The 21,486-nt window shown below is 46.0% G+C and overlaps 3 protein-coding genes across 4 annotated transcripts in view; 2 read left to right on the top strand and 1 right to left on the bottom strand.

The window, feature by feature from the left end:
- Znf318 (zinc finger protein 318) overlaps positions 1-3,805 on the top strand; it is a 37,693-nt gene extending 33,888 nt beyond the window's left edge. The window contains exon 8 of the mRNA XM_028887142.2: positions 3,396-3,805. Within this exon, the coding sequence (XP_028742975.1) occupies positions 3,396-3,518 (123 nt within the window). The 3' untranslated portion in view covers positions 3,519-3,805. The remainder of the gene's footprint in view (positions 1-3,395) is intronic.
- Positions 3,806-15,063: 11,258 nt separating this feature from the next.
- Positions 15,064-18,146, top strand: Crip3 (cysteine rich protein 3). Its single transcript, XM_028887249.2, has 8 exons — positions 15,064-15,157; positions 15,477-15,571; positions 15,944-16,001; positions 16,097-16,228; positions 16,909-16,980; positions 17,107-17,201; positions 17,295-17,352; positions 17,521-18,146. The coding sequence occupies exons 1-8, from the start codon at positions 15,115-15,117 to the stop codon at positions 17,580-17,582; spliced, it is 615 nt and encodes a 204-aa protein (XP_028743082.1). The 5' UTR covers positions 15,064-15,114; the 3' UTR covers positions 17,583-18,146.
- Slc22a7 (solute carrier family 22 member 7) overlaps positions 18,135-21,486 on the bottom strand; it is a 7,653-nt gene continuing 4,301 nt past the window's right edge. For both annotated transcript variants that reach the window (XM_037199838.1, XM_028887248.2), the window contains exons 5-10: positions 20,831-20,954; positions 20,424-20,533; positions 19,780-19,994; positions 19,571-19,679; positions 18,879-19,085; positions 18,135-18,499 (exon numbers count right to left, since the gene is read on the bottom strand). In XM_037199838.1, the coding sequence (XP_037055733.1) occupies positions 18,466-18,499; positions 18,879-19,085; positions 19,571-19,679; positions 19,780-19,994; positions 20,424-20,533; positions 20,831-20,954 (799 nt within the window). In that variant the 3' untranslated portion in view covers positions 18,135-18,465. The remainder of the gene's footprint in view (positions 18,500-18,878; positions 19,086-19,570; positions 19,680-19,779; positions 19,995-20,423; positions 20,534-20,830; positions 20,955-21,486) is intronic.

Here is a 21,486-nt window from a genome sequence, read left to right as displayed (position 1 = left end):
ATTTTTGCCCTGTTTGTTTACATTACCTCCTGAAAGTGCTCTTTGCTTTGTGAATGCTTTTTTCCTGCCTTATATGCCATCTTTCTATTTATAACTGGTCTCACAGAGCATGTAATACTTGAGTGATCTTTCTGCTAACCCTGCTGAGCAATATAGTAAAATACTCATACCTAACCATCCCACTTGGTTTCTAAAAAATGAAAAAAGTGTTTGGGTATAAAGCATGTGAAAATATATGTCTTATCAGATCCACAGCTTCTGGCACTGAAGAAGATGGAGAATGAACACACATAATATAAAAACTGTGTGTGTGGTGGGGGTGGGGGTGGGGTATGTAAGTGGAGGAGGCCTCAGAGAGGAGAGAGCCTGTGGCGGAATAAAGTGGGGTGGTTTCATTTTCATGTACTTCAAAGAATTGTGTCTCCTCACTAAAGCTCACCTAATTCTTCATTCATTGATAATTTATTTGAAAACAATAGAAATGTGGAGGTAGTTTGGGATTATAAGCACATTTTTCTTTATTTAGAGTTTAAGTGTTTATACATTTGTATTTATCAACACTATAAACAATGTTTTGCCCAATTCAGCACAAATACCTATTTGGTCCTTTCACAGAATTTCTTATTTTCTTTTCAAGATTATGATTACAACATTTCTCCCTCCAAACCCTCCCACATACCCTTCTTGCTCTCTTTCAAATTCATAGTCTCTTTTTTTCATTATTGGTTATTGCATGCATATATATGTACATAATATGCCTAAATATGTAACCTGTTCAGTCTGTATAATGTTGTTACTTGTATGTATGTTTTCAGGGCTGACAATTTGTATTGGATAATCAATTGTTGTGCTCTTCCTGGAGAAGACTGTTTCTCAGCTTTCCTCAGTGTCCTGAAGCTCTTTGTGTAGGTTGAGGTCTTGTGGGCATGTCTGTTGGTGTCATCCTAGGTCAGCTCATGTTTCAGCAGTCATGTTGGTGAGACTTCATGGGTGTAGCTTCTGACGTTGCTGGGAGACACAATCTCCCAGAACTCTCTGCTGCTCTGGTTCTGACAGCGCCTCCCGCCCTCTTATACAGGGTTCCTGAGCCTTAGGTACAGGACTGTTTTGTGGATGGATCCACTGGGACTGGGTAGAGTTTAGTTTTGCAGTTATGTTTATTTAATTTCATTTTGGTTTTGTGGGGTGTTTTTTAAGACAGCTCCTCATGCTAGCCCAGACTGGCCTAGAATTAACTGTAGAAAAGGATAGACCTAATTTGCAACAGTCTTTTTGCCTCATCCTCCCAAGGCCAGGATTATAGGCACATACCAACATGTCTGGCTTGCTTATATAACTTTAATTATGTATACAGTAATATTCTCATTGATAGTGCAATTTTGAGAGTTCATAATCTTTTTAAAAAGTCACCAGTATCCAAATACCCTGACCCATATACACTTGGAAGAAAGCATCCATAAAAGTGTATGTTTCTGTGGAAGCATCTAACACGGTTATAGTTTTACCCTTCCGTGTCCCTTTGACTAACATGCCCACTAACCACTGTAAGAGAGGTCGTTTTTGCTTACTGTGCTCTCCCTCATTGTATTCATAGTGCACAGTTGCCTAGTACATAGAGCACACTCAAGAAAAATGTTGTTGGGAAAAAGCAGTGTGGTGATAGCTGTTTTCCTTTACTGAATGTTAATACTTAGCAATTTGTACGTGGATTAAAAATTCTCAGTTGCTGCCTGTGTTTGCTGAATGCTGAGCATTCTAGAAGCCAACTGTCTTTTTGTCCTTCTGTTCTCAACACACAAAGCTCTGTGGCAGTTAATGTGTATCAAGGATGCAGGTGGTCCCCTCTTTTCAAAAACATTCTGGAATAGTGATACCCGGTTAGAAGGGGAGCACTACCCTTACAACTCCTAGAAAAGAAACTGAGATTGTAAGGAGAGACACTGACTATGGGAAAGAGAGACACTGACTAAGCTAAGAGTTAGCAAGAAAAGAGCTGGAGGCATTTTGAGAACTCTGATTTTCAATTGGCCTCTTTTTCTCTTCCAGCCAAATAAGCATGTTGATGTCAGCCAGTTAAACTCTAAAATTTCTATGATTTGGCTAAAGGAATAATTCATTGTTTTATGTCCTAACATTTTCTTGACATTTTATCAAAACTAAAACTATTCCATTTCATGGAAACAAAAACCATACAGAATTATCTTGTAGGAGGAAGGAGGAGCATTTTTAATTTTTATTTGTATTGTCTGCTGTGTTTCAACCTTCTGACAATGAAAATGTACTTTATATAAAAATATTCTGTACATATGTATGTATTCACACACAAGAGATTATGTTAGAATTGTCTAGAACTAAACAATTACAGGTCAGGGTTGTTGTTGTTTCTTCTTCTGTATAGATCTGTGTGCTGGACATTTTTCAAGGCTGTGTCTTTCCTGTTTACTGCATCCCTGACTTCAGCTTCTACTGTTGGTTTTATTCCACCAGCACAAATAGGTCCTGATGTTTCCCCTCAAGACTTAGTAAATTACTGCCACTGCTGCCAGGGCAACACACCGTCTTCAAGAATCTCCAGTCACTTTTATTCTACTCTGGACAGTAAATGTTATCTAGACATTTGTCTTCACAAAGCTTACTTTTGCAGATCCACAACAGATAACCAAGTTGTTATTATAAACAGTAGATTGGAAGGTAATACATAGCTAGATGTATTAACTTACAGCTTTACAAGCTTGTGTTACTTCCATTCATGAATGATCTGGGCAGACAAACAAACAAACAAACACATGTATGTTTCTCTTTGATGAGATGGCTCTGCAGGTCAAGGTGCTGGAGCCTGCTGACCTGAATTCAGTCCCACCAACAGGGTAGAAGAAAAGAACTGACTCTTGTAGGTTGTCCTCTGACTTCCACACACATGTGCCTACACACATACACAAATAAATGTAAACAAAATTAAGGGATTTTGCAGAAAACAAGTATGCTTAAAATCAGTGAATAAGTAGGAGAAATAAAAACAATTATATAATGAAAGACCAAAGGATAGAGTTCTGAGTATAAGCATGTACTGTTCTTGTAAAAGACTCAAGCTAGGTTCCCAGCACTCACATCAGAAAGCTAGCTCATAACCACCCATGACTCCAGCTTCAGGAGATCTGGCACCCTCTTCTGGCTTCTGTGGGTACCTTCACAAATGTGCACACCCCACCACCACAAGCACAAAATAATTAAAAATGTTTAAAAGACTTTATAAAAAATAATGTGGAGAAAGCAAAGACGTAAAAATTGATACTTTGTTAAGATTTCATTCAGCTTTCCTGTACCCTCCTACATTACAGTAATTATGATCACATTGTTATGGACTCTCACCCATCTATATCTTTTTTTTTCCCCAGGGGGTGTCTCAGAAGTCTTCAGATTTCCAAAAGGAAGGACTGAAGCAGACATCTCTGCTCCAGGAATGCAAGGATAGAAAACACAGAGATCACGGAACTAATGAACGTCCTTGTGGCCAGTAGACAGTTACCCTTAGGCCTAACTTACAGAAGGTGGGTATGGCTGTTTACAGCTGTATGGAGAAAGCCCTTCATTTTAGCTGCCAGGAACCAGTTGGTGAGTAAATATGTGTATTTGTGTCTTTATATCTAGAGGAAGAACGAGATAAGAATAGACGTAATGGGTGTATGTGTTAGATTTGCCACTGTACACCTAATCTAGCATTGAATAAATTACTCAACTCCATCTCTAATATTAAAATTGTAGGAAGTGGTAAGATGTTTCAGTCAATAAAGGTGTTTGCTACCAAGCCTGGTGACCTGACTCTAATCCCTGGGACCCACAGTGGAAGGACAGAACCAACTCCTCCAAGCTGTCTTCTGACCTCCACACATGCATGGCACGTGCGCAAATGTAGTTTTGAGAAATATGGACTCCGAGCTTTCTTGTTTTTTGTGGGCCATGTGTCCCAGTGTCTTCAGCAGGTACGCTCTGTCTAGTTCTAGCCTCACTTCCTAGTTGATTTAAGAATAGAGGTAAGATTGGATATGGTGTTAGAGGGATGAGATACAGACGTTCAGAAAAAGATCAGAAAGGAGGGGCAATCACAAAGAGGATGCTTAAGAAGTACTAGGCTGGGTGTGGTGGTGCAGGCCTTTAGTAACCCAGCATGCAGGAGGAGAGGCAGGCAGGTCTCTGTGAGTTCAGTGTCAGCCTGGTCTACATATTGAGTTCTAGGCCAGCCAGGGCTACATGGTGAGACCCTGTCTTAAACAAGAAAGATGAAAGGAAGGAAGGAGGGAGGGAGGGAGGGAGGGAGAGAGGGAGGAAAGAAGGAAGGAAGGAAGGAAGGAAAGAGGAAGAAAGAAAGACTGACCTCATGAACATAGGTCTATGGAGACCAGAAGAAGGTATCAGATCCCCTAGAACTGGAATTACAGACAATTGTGAGCCACTATGTGGGTGATGGGTATTGAACCCAGGTCGTCTGGAAGAGCAACCAGTACTATTAACTGCTGAGCCATCTCTCCAGCCTCTCCAGTCTTACTGCCTCTATACACACTGAAACGTGGTTGGCACACGGACAGACAAGCGTCCTTACAATTACTAAGGAAACTCCTTATTCTGCTCATCTCAAATGCTGGTAAGGTTAGTACTTTTATGAGCCTCTGTGACTTGGATATTGTGGGCTTAGTACCATAGTGGAAAGGAGAACCAGGACCCAACAAATCTTAGCCTAACTTAGCCTTTTAAATGCCTGTGATCATTTAAATGTCATCTACCACAGTTACAGATCTATCCAGAAAACTGTTAGCCTAATTTTCTCCTGATCTGTAAATCCAGGCACTTTCAGAGTCATGGACTATGGTTTTGGTAACTTTCGTAACACTATAAATACAAATCAAAAAAAAAAAAAAAAAAAAAAAAAGAATTACTGAAGCAGATGAGAAGTCAAGTGTCTCAGGGCTTCTTGCTACAGAAAGGTTTCTAAAGCAGGACAGTGCAGGTGAACCTGTGTTCTGTGTTGCGGTAGGGGTGGGGTTGTCAGTCAAAGAAAGAGGGTGACTCCAAATGTAACTCAGGGTTAGCAACAGCAGCAGAGCCCACCTCTTATGAACTGACTGCTCCTGGCTTTGCCAGGCGGGGGTGGCGCACGCCTTTGATCCCAGCACTCAGGAGGCAGAGCCAGGCGGATCTCTGTAAGTTCAAGGCCAGCCTGGTCTACAGAGTGAGATCCAGGATAGGCACCAAAACCACACAGAAAAATCCTGTCTGGAAAATACCAAAAAAAAAAAAAAAAAAAAGCCTCTTTTATTGTTACATGAATTATACTTCTTAGTAAGTTAATTTCCAAATACCAAAACCTCTTATCTGGAGTTGTTTGAAGGAGCCATTTGCCTAAGCAATTCTTAGCCATGAGACCTCGTGGTTTCACGAGGAGCCAGGTCCTCTCAAGACTAACTTATTCAAAGACTCTAATTCCTTCCAAAGAGCAACTCAAATAATAATCACCGAGTTTCAGCCAAACTTGAGAGCCGAGGTGCTAGCACTTGGAAATTCCAGCCAGATGCAGTGGCTCTGTGCAATCTCAGGAGCCAGTAGAAAGATGGCCGACACTTTGTCACCATAGTGTTCTCTGACTCCAAATCTGTTCTCATCTCCTGTCATGGTCCTCTTCCCAGGGACAGACGAGATTTTGGTCACAAGCTCTCATCTCAGATTGTGATTCTTGTTCTGTGCCAGCTCCTTGTCTACTTACCCTCGGTTCTCCAGGGGTGTCTGGAGTCTGTGTCTGAGGTGTACTGGGGGAGTCCCAGGGGAAGAGACCATTTCTAAAGAATGCTTTCCCATCAAGTGTTTACTTATTATGCCGAATCCACATATATTAAAATGATAAACTGTTAGCTGAGCAGTGGTAGCACACACCTTCAATTCTAGCACTTGGGGCAGAGGCAGGCAGAAGCCAGCCTTATCTACAGAGCTAGTTCTGGACAGCAAGGGCGACATGGAGAAACCCTGTCTCAAAAAAGAAAAGAAAAAACCTAAACTTTTTTTTTCTTTTTTCTTTTTTTGAATGTAAAAACATTTTATGTACAACTGCAGGAGAAATAATACACAGATAGCTTGAACATAAAAACGGGTTATAATTCAAAAGTCCAGGGTTATTTTAAACAGTAAAATATTTTCTCTGTAGAAAATAGTAAAAATTATAACCTTTCCCATTTATAACATTAAAAGATAAGCCCTTTTAAGCCAAATGATAGCTGAATTATACGTATAAATATTGATTAGATTCTGGGATACAGAAAAACCCTGTCTTCATCTGTTCAGAGAGCTATAAAACTTAAACTTTAAATTAATATAAAATTTAATTTTTATTATAAAACTTATTATTTACAGTATATAGCTGTCAGCACTAATTCCAGAGTTTTTCCATGCCTCCCCTGAAAAGTTTTTGTACCCCGATAAGCCTCTCCGCCAATGCAGTAATCCAAATCAGACTGAATTAGAAAAAGCCCCAGTGTAATGGGTAAAGTGTCCTGGGTGATTCTCCAGCACCCGAGAGAGGAGATGGGCAAGAAAGACCAAAACACCACATGTCTGTTTTCTGGGAGGCAGTTTAAATACCCTATGGGAGAGGTCTTGAGCATCTCTGGGGGAGGAGCCGGGTTTGGCGGGACTTTCTGAGGGGAAGGGTCTGGGCAGAGAGGTGGGGCTTCCGCCAGAACATTCCAGACTCTTTGGGTCTATGGATGCCAGGGTGCCAGCAGCTGAAGTGGAGCTTCCACCAGAACATCCCCCACCTCTAAACTCACGCATCAGCAGGTTCTTAATCACCCTATTCTCAGGCCACACCTGCCATTGGCAACCAACAGTGCTTTCTGTCCTTATGTCTTTACCGCTCTCGACACTTCATAAATGTGTGGCCTTTTGTGTCTGCTTCCTTCTACTTAGCATAATTTAGTTCAAGGGTCATATATCACTATGTCATATCTTATGGCTGAAGAGTATTCCATTATAGGGACATACATTATTTTTTATCCTACTAGTTTAGGATTATAATAACACTGTATCCACATACAAGTTTTCTGTGTGGGCATGTTTTCAGTTCTCTTAGATGTGCACCCATTAATAGATAACACAGTGACTGTCTTTAAAAATAAACATATTAAAGTGTAGTACTCAGATTTTTAAAATCATACACATTATGATTGTTAAACTTAATAATTTCTGTAAAGTGAACATAACTCATTAGTTAACACCAAGTTAAAAAAAAAAAAAATAGAGTATTAGCTGGCTGTGGTGGCGCACTCCGTTAATCCCAGCACCCAGGAGGTGGAGGCTGGCAAGTCTTTGTGAGTTCCAGGCCAGCCAAGGCTACATCTCGAACCTCTTCTGTTCTCTTCCAGGCAGCACTTTCCAAAAGGTAACTGCCATTCTAACTGCTGTCCCAGTGTTCCTTTTAACTGAGGGAAAATCACATGGTCAAATAGGTGACGTTTTCTCCTAGTATGAATGTTCATGTTTATAATCCCTGTACTAAAACAATTTTGAGACAGTCTTACTCCATACCCAGGCTAGCCTGGAACCCACCATGTAACCAAGTTGGATGATCCTTCTGCCTTAGCCTCCTAAGTGCTAAAATTTTCGGCATGGGCAACGTGCCGACGCCCCAGCTTTTGACGCCTTTTCTTGCCTTACTGCTCACTTTGCCCTTCTGGTGGTGCTGAGTAGGGTGGGTGAAAGTGGCATGCATAGTTGTTTCTGCCTTTTGTGTTCATTTGTGTTTTTCAAGACAGGTTTCTCTGTGTAGCCCTGGCTGTCCTGGAACTCGCTCTGTAGACCAGAGATCTGCCTGCCTCTGCCTCCCAAACACTGGGATTAAAGACCTGCACCACTACCACTCCAGATTTTATTTTATATATATATATATATATATATATAATTTTTATATTATATATAGTTTATTTTATTTTATGTGCATTGGTGTTTTGCCTGCGTGTATGTCTGTGTGAAGGCATCAGAAGCCCTAGAACTGGAGTTAGAGACAAGTGTGAACTGCCATGTGGTGCTGGGAATCAAACCTGGGTCCTCTGGAAGAGTGCCAGTGCTCTTAACCTCTGAGCTGCCCCTCTAGCCCTTTGTTTCTGCTTTTAACAGGATCAGTATTTCTCTATGCAGTATGATGTTAGCTGTGGATTTTTCATAAATGCCTTTATCATATTGGAGTACCCTTTTATTTATAATATTCTGAGAATTTTTATTATGATAGTGTTGCATTTTGCTAAGTAATCCTGAATAAACTGAACTGATTATGAGTGATTTTCTTTTCATTCTATTAATGTAGTTAATATTAGTTCACAATTATTTCTTAGAAATATAGATGTAAAACTCCTCAGTGAAATAATAGCAGACCAAACCCAATGACATATAGTTATTTTATATACTAGTGTATGAGACGCACTGACACTTGAGAAGCCAACCTTATCTTTCCTAACTGGGTGTGGTGGGTGTGAAGTCCAGCCTCGACTACATAATGAATTCTAGGTCAGCCTAGACTACAGAATGGATCCATCTCAACCCTCACTGCCCCCAAACCAATCCATTTTTCCTTTTCTTAAACTTGATTCTGAATTATTTCGGTTGACTCCACCAAGTCACAAAGTGTAGCCCACTCAACAGCTCCAAGCATTTATTGTTGGTAACCATATCCAGAGTTAGATCAAAGCTTGTAAGGGGGCAGGCGTTGGTGGTGCACACCTTTAATCCCAGCACTTGGGAGGCAGAGGCTGGCAGATCTCTGAGTTTGAGGCCAGCGTGGTCTACAGAGTCACAAGGCAGCCAGGGCTGCACAGAGAAGCCCTGTCTCAAAACAAGGAAGAGAAAAAAGCTTACAAGGGTGAGATGGTGCTGGAACAAGAGAGGTGACACATGATCAGCCACACACAGGTTCTCTACAAGGTAGGGGTTGCTGTTTGCAAGAGAGCAAATTCAGAGTCATCTCTTAGTCTTGCAGTCTTTCTCAGTCTGTGTGTGTGTGTGTGTGTGTGTGTGTGTGTGTGTGTGTGTGCTGGGGATTGAGACCAGTACCTTGTGCATGTTAGGCATGAATCCTATTACTAACTGACAGTCTCTGCTCCTCTTTTTTTTTAATTAAGGAATACAAACTACAAAAAGTAGAGCTTCCTAGTTAAAGGGCATATACAATGAGGAAACACACAGAATATTGGCAATAAGAGTTAAAAAATACCTAATTTTTCATTAACTCACAGAACTGAGTTATTTCCTTTCAAAAGTTTTCTAGTCCATTAGTGTATTTTAGATTATTTAATATTCATGGATATGGGTGTTTTGCTTGCATGTGTCTCTGTGTACCACAAGTCTGTGTCCCTGCAGAGATCAAAAGAGGGCATTGGGTACCCTGGAGCCAGAGTTGTGAATAGTTGGAGCTGCCGTGTCACTGCTGGGAGTCAACCCCCCAGGCCTCTGCAAAAACAGTGTTCTGAGCTCGGTCATCTCTCCAGGCTCTAGTCAGTCGTCTAGAACAAAGGGGTTTGTGTGTTTGGTTTTGATTAGGGTGGCATGGTGTAGTTGGAACAGGGTCTCTTGGTATAACCCAGACTGGCCTCAGTCTGCCGTCTTTCTGCTTGAGGGGGTTACAGGCATTTGCCACATGCCCAGCTCACAGTTTTTGGTATTGCCTTACAAGTCAAAGGCATGTGATCATATACATGAGCCAGTCTAGAGAGACATAAAATTAGTAAAGTTTATAATTGTAATCAAACTTACCAAATCAAAGTTAACCAAACACATAATAACAGTGATATACATATGGAGCTTTATAGTTTACACCACACTTTCCCACATTCTCTCATTTGCCGCATATTTAATGATACATATAATTTGTGCTACATGCTAATTAAGCTTAATTAGTAGGTCTTGTGAATGACTATAAATAGTAGAGATGGTTTGCTGCCAAAGCAAATTTTCAGGTTTTTTAAATTAGTTACCTGATGTTTCTTGTTTGGTTGGTGTTGGCTTTTTGTTTTGTTTTTGTTTTTTGTTTTTGTTGTTTTTTTTTGTTGTTGTTGTTTTGTTTGTTTTCAAGACAAGGTTTCCCTGTGTAACCCTGGCTGTCCTGGAACTTGCTCTGTAGACCAGGCTGGCCTTGAATTGAGAGATCTGCCTGCCTCTGCCTCTCTAGTGTGGGATAAAAAGTGTGTGCCACCAAGCTCAGCTTAGTTACCTAATATTTATAATCGGGCTTAGTTTAATCATATTGTTTTGCATCATACTTGTTGATAGTTATGTGTTTTAAGAAATGAACTGCATGGTAGGGAATATAGTTCAGTGGTAGAGCACTTGCCTAGCATGATCAATCCCTGAGTTCAATCCCAAGTGCTGGAAAAAAAGAAAGAAAGAAAAAGAAACAAACAAAAAAAAAGACCTTGCACCTAGGCAGCTGAGCTTCCCTTGATCCAAAGCCTTCCTTGTTACCAACTCTTGAGTACTACTGGACCCCTCTTTTCTCCACATCTCTTCCATTAGTACCAGTATTCACACCCAGGGACCGTTTGTATAGTACTCTGCATTCAATCACCAACATACATTATTTATTGAGCATTATGTGGGAGAGATTGAGCAAGACATTGGAAATACTACATACTAGGTGGGACTGCCCTGTTCCTTACACTATGGAGTTCACTGACTAAGGGACCAGACAGCTTATATTTGGTTGTGTGGAGAGGTAAGAACAAGAAGTTGGCAGCCCTAATTTACCTCTAGAATATATTTGCCTGTAGATGTAACCAACCATCTTATTAAATAAGAAACACAGAACCAATGCAAAGAAGAAAGCCAAGAGATCAGAGCTAAGAGCCTTACCCGCCTGCTGCAGCTAGCCTCTTCAGCCAAGAGACCTCTCCGTAAAAGACCTACTTCCTGTCTGTCTGTCTTTATATAGACTTTCTGTTCTGCCTTCTCATTGGTTGTAAACCCAAACACATGACTGTATGTACAGCCCTCCAGGTCTTCTATGGTATTGAGATTAAAGGCGTGTGTCTCCAAGGCTGGCTGTATTCTTGACCACACAGAGATCTACCTAGGTCTGCCTACCAAGTGCTGGGATTAAAGGCATGCGCCACGAACGCCCAGCTCTGCTATGGCTTGCTCTGACCCCCAGGCAACTTTATTTATTAAGATACAAATAAAATCACATTTCAGTACAATTAAAATATCACCATATTTGCCTTTTTAATTTTTAATCAGGTTCAGCTGTTCTGGGCTGGGTTCAGTCTACCCTCCAGCAGAGGATGATGCTACAGGAGTCACTGGTGCTCACAGCCTGGTGTTGGGTACATGAAGGGGAGCTGCTGCAGGAATTGATAAGGTGGCATATAAACAGAACCATGCTTCTTTTGTTAATGTTTGTATGGTTTATCCATGCTGTAGCATGCATCAGTACTGTTTTCTTTTTACCACAGAATAATGTTCTATAGTATGGATACTATTCTAGTTTATTTTCTGTTGCTGTGATAAACACCATGATCAAAGCAACATGAGGAGGAGAGGGTCTATTTCATCCCATAACTTATAGTTCTTCATGATGGGAAGTCAGGGCAGGAACTTAAACGCAAGAACCGAAGCAGAACCACAGAAGAATGCTACAGACTGGCTTGTTCTCCAGGGCTTGTTCAGCCTGATTTCTTACCACCAGGACTACTTACCTAGGGGTGGCACTGCCTACAGTGGGCCAGGCCCCTCACACTGGCATGCCTACAAGCTAGTCTGATGGAGGCAGCCCTTCAGTTGAGGTTTCTAGTTTTGTGTCAAGTTGGCACAATCGACCAGCACATCTAATACCACCTGTTTATCCACTTACCAGTTGATGAACTCGAGAGGTTTTTTCATCTACCACCTATGCAACTAGTGGCATGAACATTCAAATGCAAGTTCTTATGTGAACATGTTTCTTTTAAAATACTTTAAATTTTATTATTTTAAAGGTTGCAAATAGGGGCTGGAGGGATGGCTCAGGGGTTAAGAGCACTTGACTGTTCTTTCAGAGGTCCTGAGTTCAGTTCCCAGCAACCACATGGTGGCTCACAACCATCTGTAATGGGATCAGATTCCTTCTTCTGGTGTGCGTGAAGACAGAGCACTCATATACATATGAATAAATGAATAAATAAATAAATAAATCTTTAAAAGTTACAAATAGCTGGGCAGTGGTGGAGCATATCTTCAATCCAACACTCAGGAGGCAGAGGCAGGCAGATCTCTGTGAGTTCAAGGCCAGCCTGGTCTACTGAGTGAGTTCCAGGACAGCCAGGGCTACACAGAAAACCTGCCTCAAAAAAACCAAAACCAAAAAAAAAAAAAAAAAGGAAAAAAAAAAAAAAAAACCTCACTCACTGAACCACTGAACCCAGCGCTCACTAGTTGACAAAACTGGCTGGCCAGCAAGCCTGGGGTCCTCATGTTTCTAACTCTCTGTGGGGATTATAGGCATATGCCATAGTGCCTGGGTTCTAGATATCCAAATTCAGGATCTCAAGATTGTGTACTAGGTATTTTTACTGAGTGAATAAAAACTCATTCCCCAGCCTTGGGCTATTTTTGACACATTTTAAAATCCTTTTACAGCCGGGCGTTGGTGGCGCACGCCTTTAATCCCAGCCCTTGGGAGGCAGAGGCAGGCGGATCTCTGTGAGTTCGAGGCCAGCCTGGGCTACCAAGTGAGTTCCAGGAAAGGCGCAAAGCTACACAGAGAAACCCTGTCTCGAAAAAAAACCAAAAAAATAAAAAAAATAAAAAAATAAAAAAAAATAAAATCCTTTTACATCTGTGTTCTTATTTACACTACTTTGTTAAATGTCATTTTTTAAATTTTATAATTTAATTTAATTTTACATATCAGCCATGGATTCCCTTGTCTTTCCCCCTCCCCCCTCCCCCCAGCCCACCCCCCATTCCCATCTCCTCCAGGGCAAAGACTCCTCTGGGGATTGAGTTCAACCTGGTAGATTCAGTCTAGGCAGGTCCAGTCCCCTCTTCCCAGGCTGAGCAAAGTGTCCCTGATAGGAAGAAGCAAAGTGCTAGAGAGGTCCACAGAAATCCACAAGGATACCCCCACAGTAGACTGCTGGCAATGGTCGAGAGACAGCCCGGACTGACCTCCTCTGGTGACGGGGTGGCCAAACACCCTGACTGTCCTGCTAGAAATGTCATTTTTTAAAAAGCTCCTCAGTGTGGAGTTCAGCAAATCTCTCTGAGACCCCAAGAGGAATTCAGGACAACATCAAAACTCTTAAAACCCTGGTGCAAAATTAAATCTGAGGTCCAGAGCCGGTAACATCAAGAACATTTTTATTCTACACTTCAATTTGTACAAGATGTGCCTGAAATGATGTTTGATATTGTTGAACATGGCTTCAGTTACATTCCTGAGTGTCTCAAATGTGTTGCGTTAGATCTTCCATCTGTAACAGTTGTTCATCTTAGGCATGATCGTGTCTGGCTATGTAATTTCAAATTTGTGTTTAATGAATTAATACTCATTGATTATTGTTGGGGAGGTGATAATAATGGCAGTATTTTAATTGGTGGCACTAATAAAAACATAATAAATAAATGTATGGAATAGTCATAAAAAAAATCCCATCTGACCAGGTGGTGGCGGTGGCGGCGCACACCTTTAATCCCAGCACTCAGGAGGCAGAGGCAGGCGGATCTCTGTGAGTTCGAGATCAGCCTGGTCTACAAAGTGAGTTCCAGGACATGCTCCAAAGCTACACAGAGAAACCCTGTCTGGAAAAACAAAACAAGCAACAACAACAAAAATCCCATCTGACTAGGGCTGGAGAGATGGCTCAGCAGTTAAGAGCACTGGCGGCCCGGAATCCACAGATCAGAGCCCAGCCATCTGTAAGTCCAGGTTTAGGAATCCCACTCTCTCTTCTGGTCTCTGTGGGCTCTGCATGCACATAGTGCATCAGTATACACACAGGTAAAACACCTATCCACATAAAATAAAAATCTAAAGACTGATCTGAATAACTGAATAACTGACAACAAATTTAATATTTATAATAAAGTCTGGCTTAAAAGTTAAGATGCATTCTATAACTTAAATCTATTCTATTAGGCTTTGGGGACAGTGGTTGCTAAGGGGTTTTCCATTTTTAAATTAATATAGTCATCTGTCAGTTTCCTACATGTGTGTAATATATCTGATTGCTGCCATCCTACACACCTTTTCATCTCTCTTTTTACCACCACCACCATCCCCAGGCCCTACTAGTCCCTTACCAGGTTCATGATTTTCAGGTCGGGTTTTGTTTGTGACCCATTTAGTTTAATCAGTGTCAGCTGTGTGACCATTGGGTTGGAACTATCCATTTCATCCTGTATAGTCATCAGTGACTACACAACACTTTAAAGGCTTTAACTAAGTTAGAAATATGTGGCTGGGGTTTAACTGAAACTTCCACATTTAACAATCTTATGAGCAAGCCATAGATTGTATGCAGGACCACATTTGGGGACTTAGAGACTGGCTTATGAGTTCCTTGAAGGGACTCTTCATAGCCCTTGCATAGCAGTTATATGCCAGGCACTGTTGAGATTAATTTACCCAATTCCCATTACAGCCCTGTGCCACGAGACAGTTACCAAGTTACTGTTCTTTGTACAAACAAGAACATGGAGGCAGAGGGGGTGAGTTACTTGAAAGGTGGCCTTCACAGCCCCTTGGTCTCGGCCTGCTCCACTAAGGAGGAATTAACCACTTAGAAGAATGCCTGCCTGCCTGCCCCTTGCTTGCCTGCCTGCCCCTTGCTTGCTTTCTTTCACTGACCTAGAAAGGAGCCATTGAACTCAGGGCTCCTTCCCTCCAAGTCCGGATCCCACTCATTCTTTTAAGTTCTTTAAAGTAAATTGATGAATTGCCCTGTCCCTCAGCTCTAAGGTTTTGGTGTCCAATGAGCGTCCACAACACGATGAGATCAAAGCTGGACAGTGGGCGGGGCTGGTGGAGGGGCGGGGCTGGCGGAGGGGCGGGGCTGACCTGCGGGTGCCTATTGTTGCTGTTTGGATCAGGCTGTCCTATGAAGAACCATGAGCTGGACTTGTCCGCAGTGCCAGCAACCCGTTTACTTCGGTGAGGCTGGGACCAAGGAGTAGAGATAAGCGTGAGCCCCCCGGGGTCCCTTTATCTCTCTGTGTGTGTGTGTGTGTGTGTGTGTGTGTGTGTGTGTGTGTATATGTGTGTCCCTGTGTCTGAGCGTGTGCCACACCTCCAAGAGCCTGAGGCAAGAGGCACCAGGGTGGGCTGAAACTTTCTCCTGGAGATACTATTCATTGTCTCCAGAGAGCGAGACTGGCCGGGCTGGTTCCCCCAGAAAGCTAAAAGGGTAAAAGGAGGTCTTCTCTGGCGCTGGACGGAACTTTGCAGCCCGGATCCACCTTGTTCCCCACAGCTGAGAAAGTGAGCTCCTTAGGCAAGAACTGGCACCGTTTCTGCCTGAAATGTGAGCACTGTCACAGCGTCTTGTCCCCTGGCGGGCATGCAGAGGTGAGGCCTGATCAGGGGGACAACCTTCTCACACCCCCCACCCTGACAGACCCCAATTTCAACCTTGGAAACCTGCCAAAGGCAACCTCAGGGGCTACCCATCTGATAGGCCTCATACCAGCCAAACTTTGGGAGTCTCAGTGATGCTGCTGGCCCACGGCTTTGGGGGAGGGTAAGCGTCTGCTCCGTGCCCCACCCATACCCTCAGCCCCTTACCACAGTGGCAGTCCTGGCATGTTAGCCGACCACCCAGCCCTCTCAGGCCCATCAGGCTAGTTACAGTGCACGTTTGCACCTGACAGCCGACACCGAGAGGGCCTCTGAGGCAGGCCCCTTGGCCCTGAATGACCCCTGCCCTCTGCCTGTGCCCAGCACAACGGGAGGCCATACTGCCACAAGCCTTGCTATGGGGCTCTCTTTGGACCTCGAGGTGAGTTCCAGCCTAGAAGGGGCCAGGGGCCACACAACTCTCCCTGTGGCTGGGAACCAGAGCCTGACCTCCCTTATCGGGGCTTCTCTCCACAGGGGTCAACACTGGTGGTGTGGGTTGCTATCTCTACAGTCTCCCTGTTCCCTCCCCTGCCAGCAGAGTTTCCCTCAGCCCCAGCAACTTTAGCCCCCCAAGGCCAAGGGCTGGCCTCCCCCGGGCCAAGAAAAGTAAGTGAAGGTGGGCTTCAACCGCTCTGCTCCCCCCGACCCTTCGGGCTGCACTGGACACTACGTCATCTACCCTGCCCTCTGCGCCACAGGCCTGGGATGCTCTGAGCAGTCCAGTGGCCATGGCCCTGTTCTTTTCTAGTCTCTCGTGAGGAGTTTAAAAGGTAAACTGGACAGATAGCATGATCACCCTCATTTTGCAAGAGACACCCAGAGAAGTCAGAAATAAGGCTGGCCTGGAATCTGGGCCCCTTCCCTGGCCGGAGCAGTAGAAAGAAAGACCCAAAGTGAGGGCTCCTTAGGATGGGCCAGCTCCTCAGCTTCTTCTCTAGTCCCTGTTCCTTCCTGAAGCTCCCCACAGTGGGCAGTGACACCAGGTTCCCCAACACCCGACACCACTGCCCTGGCCGGCCAACTCCTGTGTCAGCTCAGCTTTCCTGGTGCTTGAGTTACTCCCAGCACTGCCACGTTGAACTGGTGGGCTCATGAGGCCCTGGGGGGGGACGACGACAAGGAGGCAGGTGGTCCCTAACAAAGACGGGCAGTAGGTGGAATGAGTCTTGAACTCAAGGAAGGCAGATTTCATGGCTGCCTGGGCTGTGGTGTGGTGCGGATGCATGGGTTTGGGGATACTGGAGGGCTCTGTTTAGGGCTCTAGCTGGGGCCTCTTCCCATTAAAGGCCCTCCCTACACGAAGACATTCACTGGGGAGACCTCACTGTGCCCTGGATGTGGAGAACCCGTCTATTTTGGTAAGTGCCGACAGAAGACTTGAAGAGGGGTACTGACGAGGTGGCAGAGGGCAGGGGGTGACGAGGCAGGGGGTTGGCCTTGCCTGCCCCTGGAATGGACGACGCATCACTTCTCTCCACCACCAGCGGAGAAGGTGATGTCTCTGGGCAGGAACTGGCACCGACCTTGCCTCAGGTGCCAACGTTGCAAGAAGACCTTGACGGCTGGGAGTCACGCAGAGGTGAGCATGGCGGGGATGGAAGTGACGTCGGGAGGAAGGAGTCCGGAAGTAGGAAGAGAGACAGGCTGAGGAGATTCTTTTTCTGTGTTCCAGCATGACGGCATACCCTACTGCCACATCCCCTGCTATGGATACCTGTTTGGCCCCAAAGGTGGGCAGCCTGACCCCAGACACTGGGCCTAAGGTGTCAGGGCCTATGGGAATGTGTGGACAACTTCCCTTGTGGTCAGACATCCCAGAACCCTCCTCCGTCTCCCTTCAGCCCTCAACCCAACACCCATGCCACCCAAGCCCCTGGTGACCAGGCTTTCTCCTACAGGTGTGAACATTGGCAATGTGGGCTGCTACATCTATGACCCAGTGGAGATAAGATCCAAATAAGCCATTCATGGGAGTGACCATCCTAACTCAGGCTTCCCACCCTCTCCTCCATGGTCCATTGGAAGCTCTGGAATTCCCTAGTCTTTTCGAGAGGGAGAAGAAATCCCGGGGCCTGGGCCTAGGCTCCGCAGTAGACCCGACTCTAGACTTTCTCTGCCAATTCTTTGCTCCCCCGTTCCTATTTGGATAGGCTACCCCACTTAGAATGGCGATCTCCTGGTTTCTCAGTTCCTTCTCCCAGCAATGCTGGCGTTTGAGGTCATTTACCAAGTCTGGGCTCTCTGGCTACTCTAATAAAACGTTGACTCTCATGCCTTCAGCTCTATAGCTGTGGAGCCTAGACAGTATGGGGAGCAGAAGCACAAGTCTGCTGCCTCAGAGGTAGCCTTGGCAACAAGAAGCTCTATCTGTTGGTCCCGGCCTTGGAACTGGGCAGATCCTAGCCCTGTACCGTCGACAGCCTACCCATCAGCCTCACGTGTACTTGAGATAATCATAGGACTTTAGCGACATTTCTAGAATCGCCTTGTTCAGTTTGAGCATGACAATAAATCCTGTCTTCGAGGAAGTTTCATTATCCAACTTGGGAGATGAACAGTGGCAAGTCAATGGCTCCCCATCTGGAGATCTCCCCAAATCAATGCTGCCCCAACCCATGAGGCACCTTTATTTACAGAACTCCCCAGGCATGAGGGGTGCCCGTAATCTCCAGTAGCCCAGTGCATTCTGGGAGGCTATCTTGTCACTGGAGACGGGATGAACACAGAAGGTGCCAGTGGCAACTCCGTCCTTAGGCACAGGGGTGTGACGTCCCAGTTTCAAGAGCCTGCCTTCTGTCCCAAGCTCCTGTGGAGCTCCTGGGGAGGGCTATCTCTAGTCTCACTCAGTTCCGGATCTGCGTATCTTCTTCCTGAATGCTGGACAGAACGATGAGGAAGGAGAGGGTCAGGAATATGGTGTTCAGTCCTGGAGCCTGCAAGGGCTGGCATACAAGCACACATACTCGCTCCCACAAGTGAGTCACACGTGTCTGGACATATTCTTGGTGTGTAGGCATAGCTGACTGTGCACGTGTATATCTCTTGGACATTTGCATACACATAAGTATGGTCTCACGTATGCCTTTATGTACACAATTTGTACACACCAGGGCACACACCTCGAAACACTCACCTGTGTGCAAATGTACAGGGTCAAGTGTAGTTCTGTCTCCTGCTCTGCATCCTAAGTGTCATGGGCTTAGGCATTTGAACCCACGAATACCCCACCCCCACCCCCACCCCCTCCCCCACCCACCTCTTTCTTTCCACATCCTGGATGGTCTCTGGCAGCTGGGCTGCCTTTGTCTCGGGCAGCAGGAGCGCAATGCAGGCAGCCAGCAGGGCGATTCCCCCGTAAGCAAATTTGGGCAGCATCAGCCATATTCCGTCCAGCAAGGCCGCCAGCGGAGCCAGAGAGGCCCCTAGGCGGCCCATGAGTGCAGTGAGCCCCAATCCTGTCTGTCTGTTCAAGAGAGGATGAGGGGGGCATGCATCACAAGGCTCCCCTCCTGGGCGGGGAGCCCCTGAGACTGGCTTCTCACCCCCTACCCAGACCAGGAGCCCTTAAACCAGTACCCGCCCAGAGGATGGGGCCCCTATTCTGACAGAGCTACTCGGGGACCGCTACAAGATGATGGTGTGGAAGGGAGATCTGTAGCGGGCACAGGCACCGCCATCTGAGGGGAAGCCCCTGGCCTTGTGCCCAGAGACACTCCCCAAGGGCTCAGCAACGCCGTGGTCAGGATGGGTATTCCTGGGACTGTTTTCTTCAAAGAAGCCCCATAAGGCTGACTTGGCCCAGGGTCACACAGTTAAAATTCCCTGTGTTCTCCAAGACTTGGGCAAACAGCCACGATGTATTTGGCTGTAGCTAAAGAATGGATGGGGCAGTGCGTGACCACAGATGCCTTCGTTGTGGCAGGTTAGTCGCCTGGGACCCCAACTCACCTGAGCACAGTAGGGTACAGCTCAGACGTGAACAGATAGGCTGTAGTGAAAGCAGCTTCAGAAAACACTTTCCCCAACACCAACAGAGCCGTGATCCAGGACTTGGTCTCTAAGGGAAAAGGATTCCTGTAGTAACGAGCAGACACCAGGAACTCCCTGGGTTCGAGGCGGAGGCTAGGCCTGAGCCAAACTGCCAGACCTCAGCTCACCCGAGGACACCAGCAGGCTGATGCCAAAGGTCAGAGCGGCCCCCAGCAGCATTCCAGCCTCCGTGAGGCGGCGTCCCACGTGACGCACAAGGAAGAAGACTGTGATTTTGGCGGGCAGCTCCACAGCCCCGAACATCAGCTGCACCTGGTACACGGTCAGCCCCAGCCCGGACACGTCCAGACTCAGGCCATAGTAGGAAAAGTTCACTCCAAACCTGAACAGAATCACACTTATCCTCAAGAGCCCTCTCCTGCCCCGCCCCTCTTGTCCTTGGGCTCTTCAGAGCCTGCAGCCCAGGATCCCCCTCACCACCAGCCACCCATAATCCCCAAGCAGGTTACCAGTGGCCAAAATGCCTTTACCCCAATCGTCATAGCAACCCTGTGACACAGGAATTAACAACAACCCGTTCATTTCACAATAGATGCTAAGGATGGGAACGTCACATAGGAGGTCAGAGCCTAAGTCTGAGCCTGCGTGTCTCTGCTGCCTACGCCACTGGACCTGTGACAGTCAGAGTCTCCTCCCTGCCCCCCAAAGCATGAATGGTCTTCCTACCCCCCAAAGCTACACTCACCTCTCTCACACCCAGCCCCTTCCTCCATCACCCTCACTCCGCCAGACCCAAGTCGGCCCCTCTTACCACACCACCATACAACACAGTGAGATACGTCGGAGCCGCGGTGTTCGGAACAGGTCGAGGTATGAGGGTCTTTGCTGCCCCCCTTCCATGGCGACCACTTTGTTCAGGGCCTGGTGAGAGAGAGCAAGGCTGTGGCGTCAGAGCTTGTCTCTTGTCAGCCAGTGTGCTCTCTCTGCGTTCGTCTCTCTCCTCAGCAGGACTGGGGGTGGGAGGACGCGTGGAAGACTTGGAGTAAAGGAGATGACCCCCCCAGAGCCAGGCAGACTATTCTAACGCTAGGCTCTCTCCACGGGAAGGCAAAGGCTTTTCTAGTCATATACGGTGGACCCAGGAGAAGGGGCACTCGGACACACCCGCCCACCCACCCTCCCCACCCTGTGCAGTCTCACACAAACTGCCACCCTCACCTCCTGGCTCAGGCTGTCCTCACCCACAGGCTTCCCATTGAGCGCGGCACAGCGGAACAAGTATGTTTGGGCCTCCTCCACACGGCCCTGGGTTAGAAGCCATCGTGCAGACTCAGGCACCCACCTAGGGAGAAGAAGCCAGTCTTGCAAGCCACCTCTACCTCCTGAGCTCGCAGGCTGTAGACTCCAGGTCTTCACTCATGCAGTCCCCTCTGCTGAAAAGACACCCCATCCCCAGATCTTCTACTGCCCAGCCCCAGGAACTCTTGTTCAAGCCCAATTTAAAAGCTACCTTGTGGTGGTGGTGGTGGTGGTGGTGGTGGTGGTGGTGGTGTGGTGGTGGTGGTGGTGGCACACGCCTTTAATCCCAGCACTTGGAAAGCAGAGGAAGGCAGATCTCTAAGTTCGAGTCCAGCCTGGTCTACAGAGTGAGTCCCAGGACAGCCAGGGCTGTTACACAGAGAAACCCTGTCTTGAAAAACAAAACAAAATAAGCTACCTCTCCCCCACCCCACCTTAAGTCCTCCAAGGCATCCTTTCCTTACTGAACTGGATTGGTCTTACCCGCAAAACCTTAGCCCCTGGGGGGTGGGGGGACGCAAGAAGGGGAGGGATGGGGAATGAGCTGGTATGTAAAATGAAAAAAAAATTAAATA

This window comes from Peromyscus leucopus, chromosome 16_21 (assembly GCF_004664715.2).
Source record: "Peromyscus leucopus breed LL Stock chromosome 16_21, UCI_PerLeu_2.1, whole genome shotgun sequence".
Taxonomy (NCBI): Eukaryota; Metazoa; Chordata; class Mammalia; order Rodentia; family Cricetidae; genus Peromyscus; species Peromyscus leucopus.
This window is presented reverse-complemented; position numbering and strand designations above follow the sequence as displayed.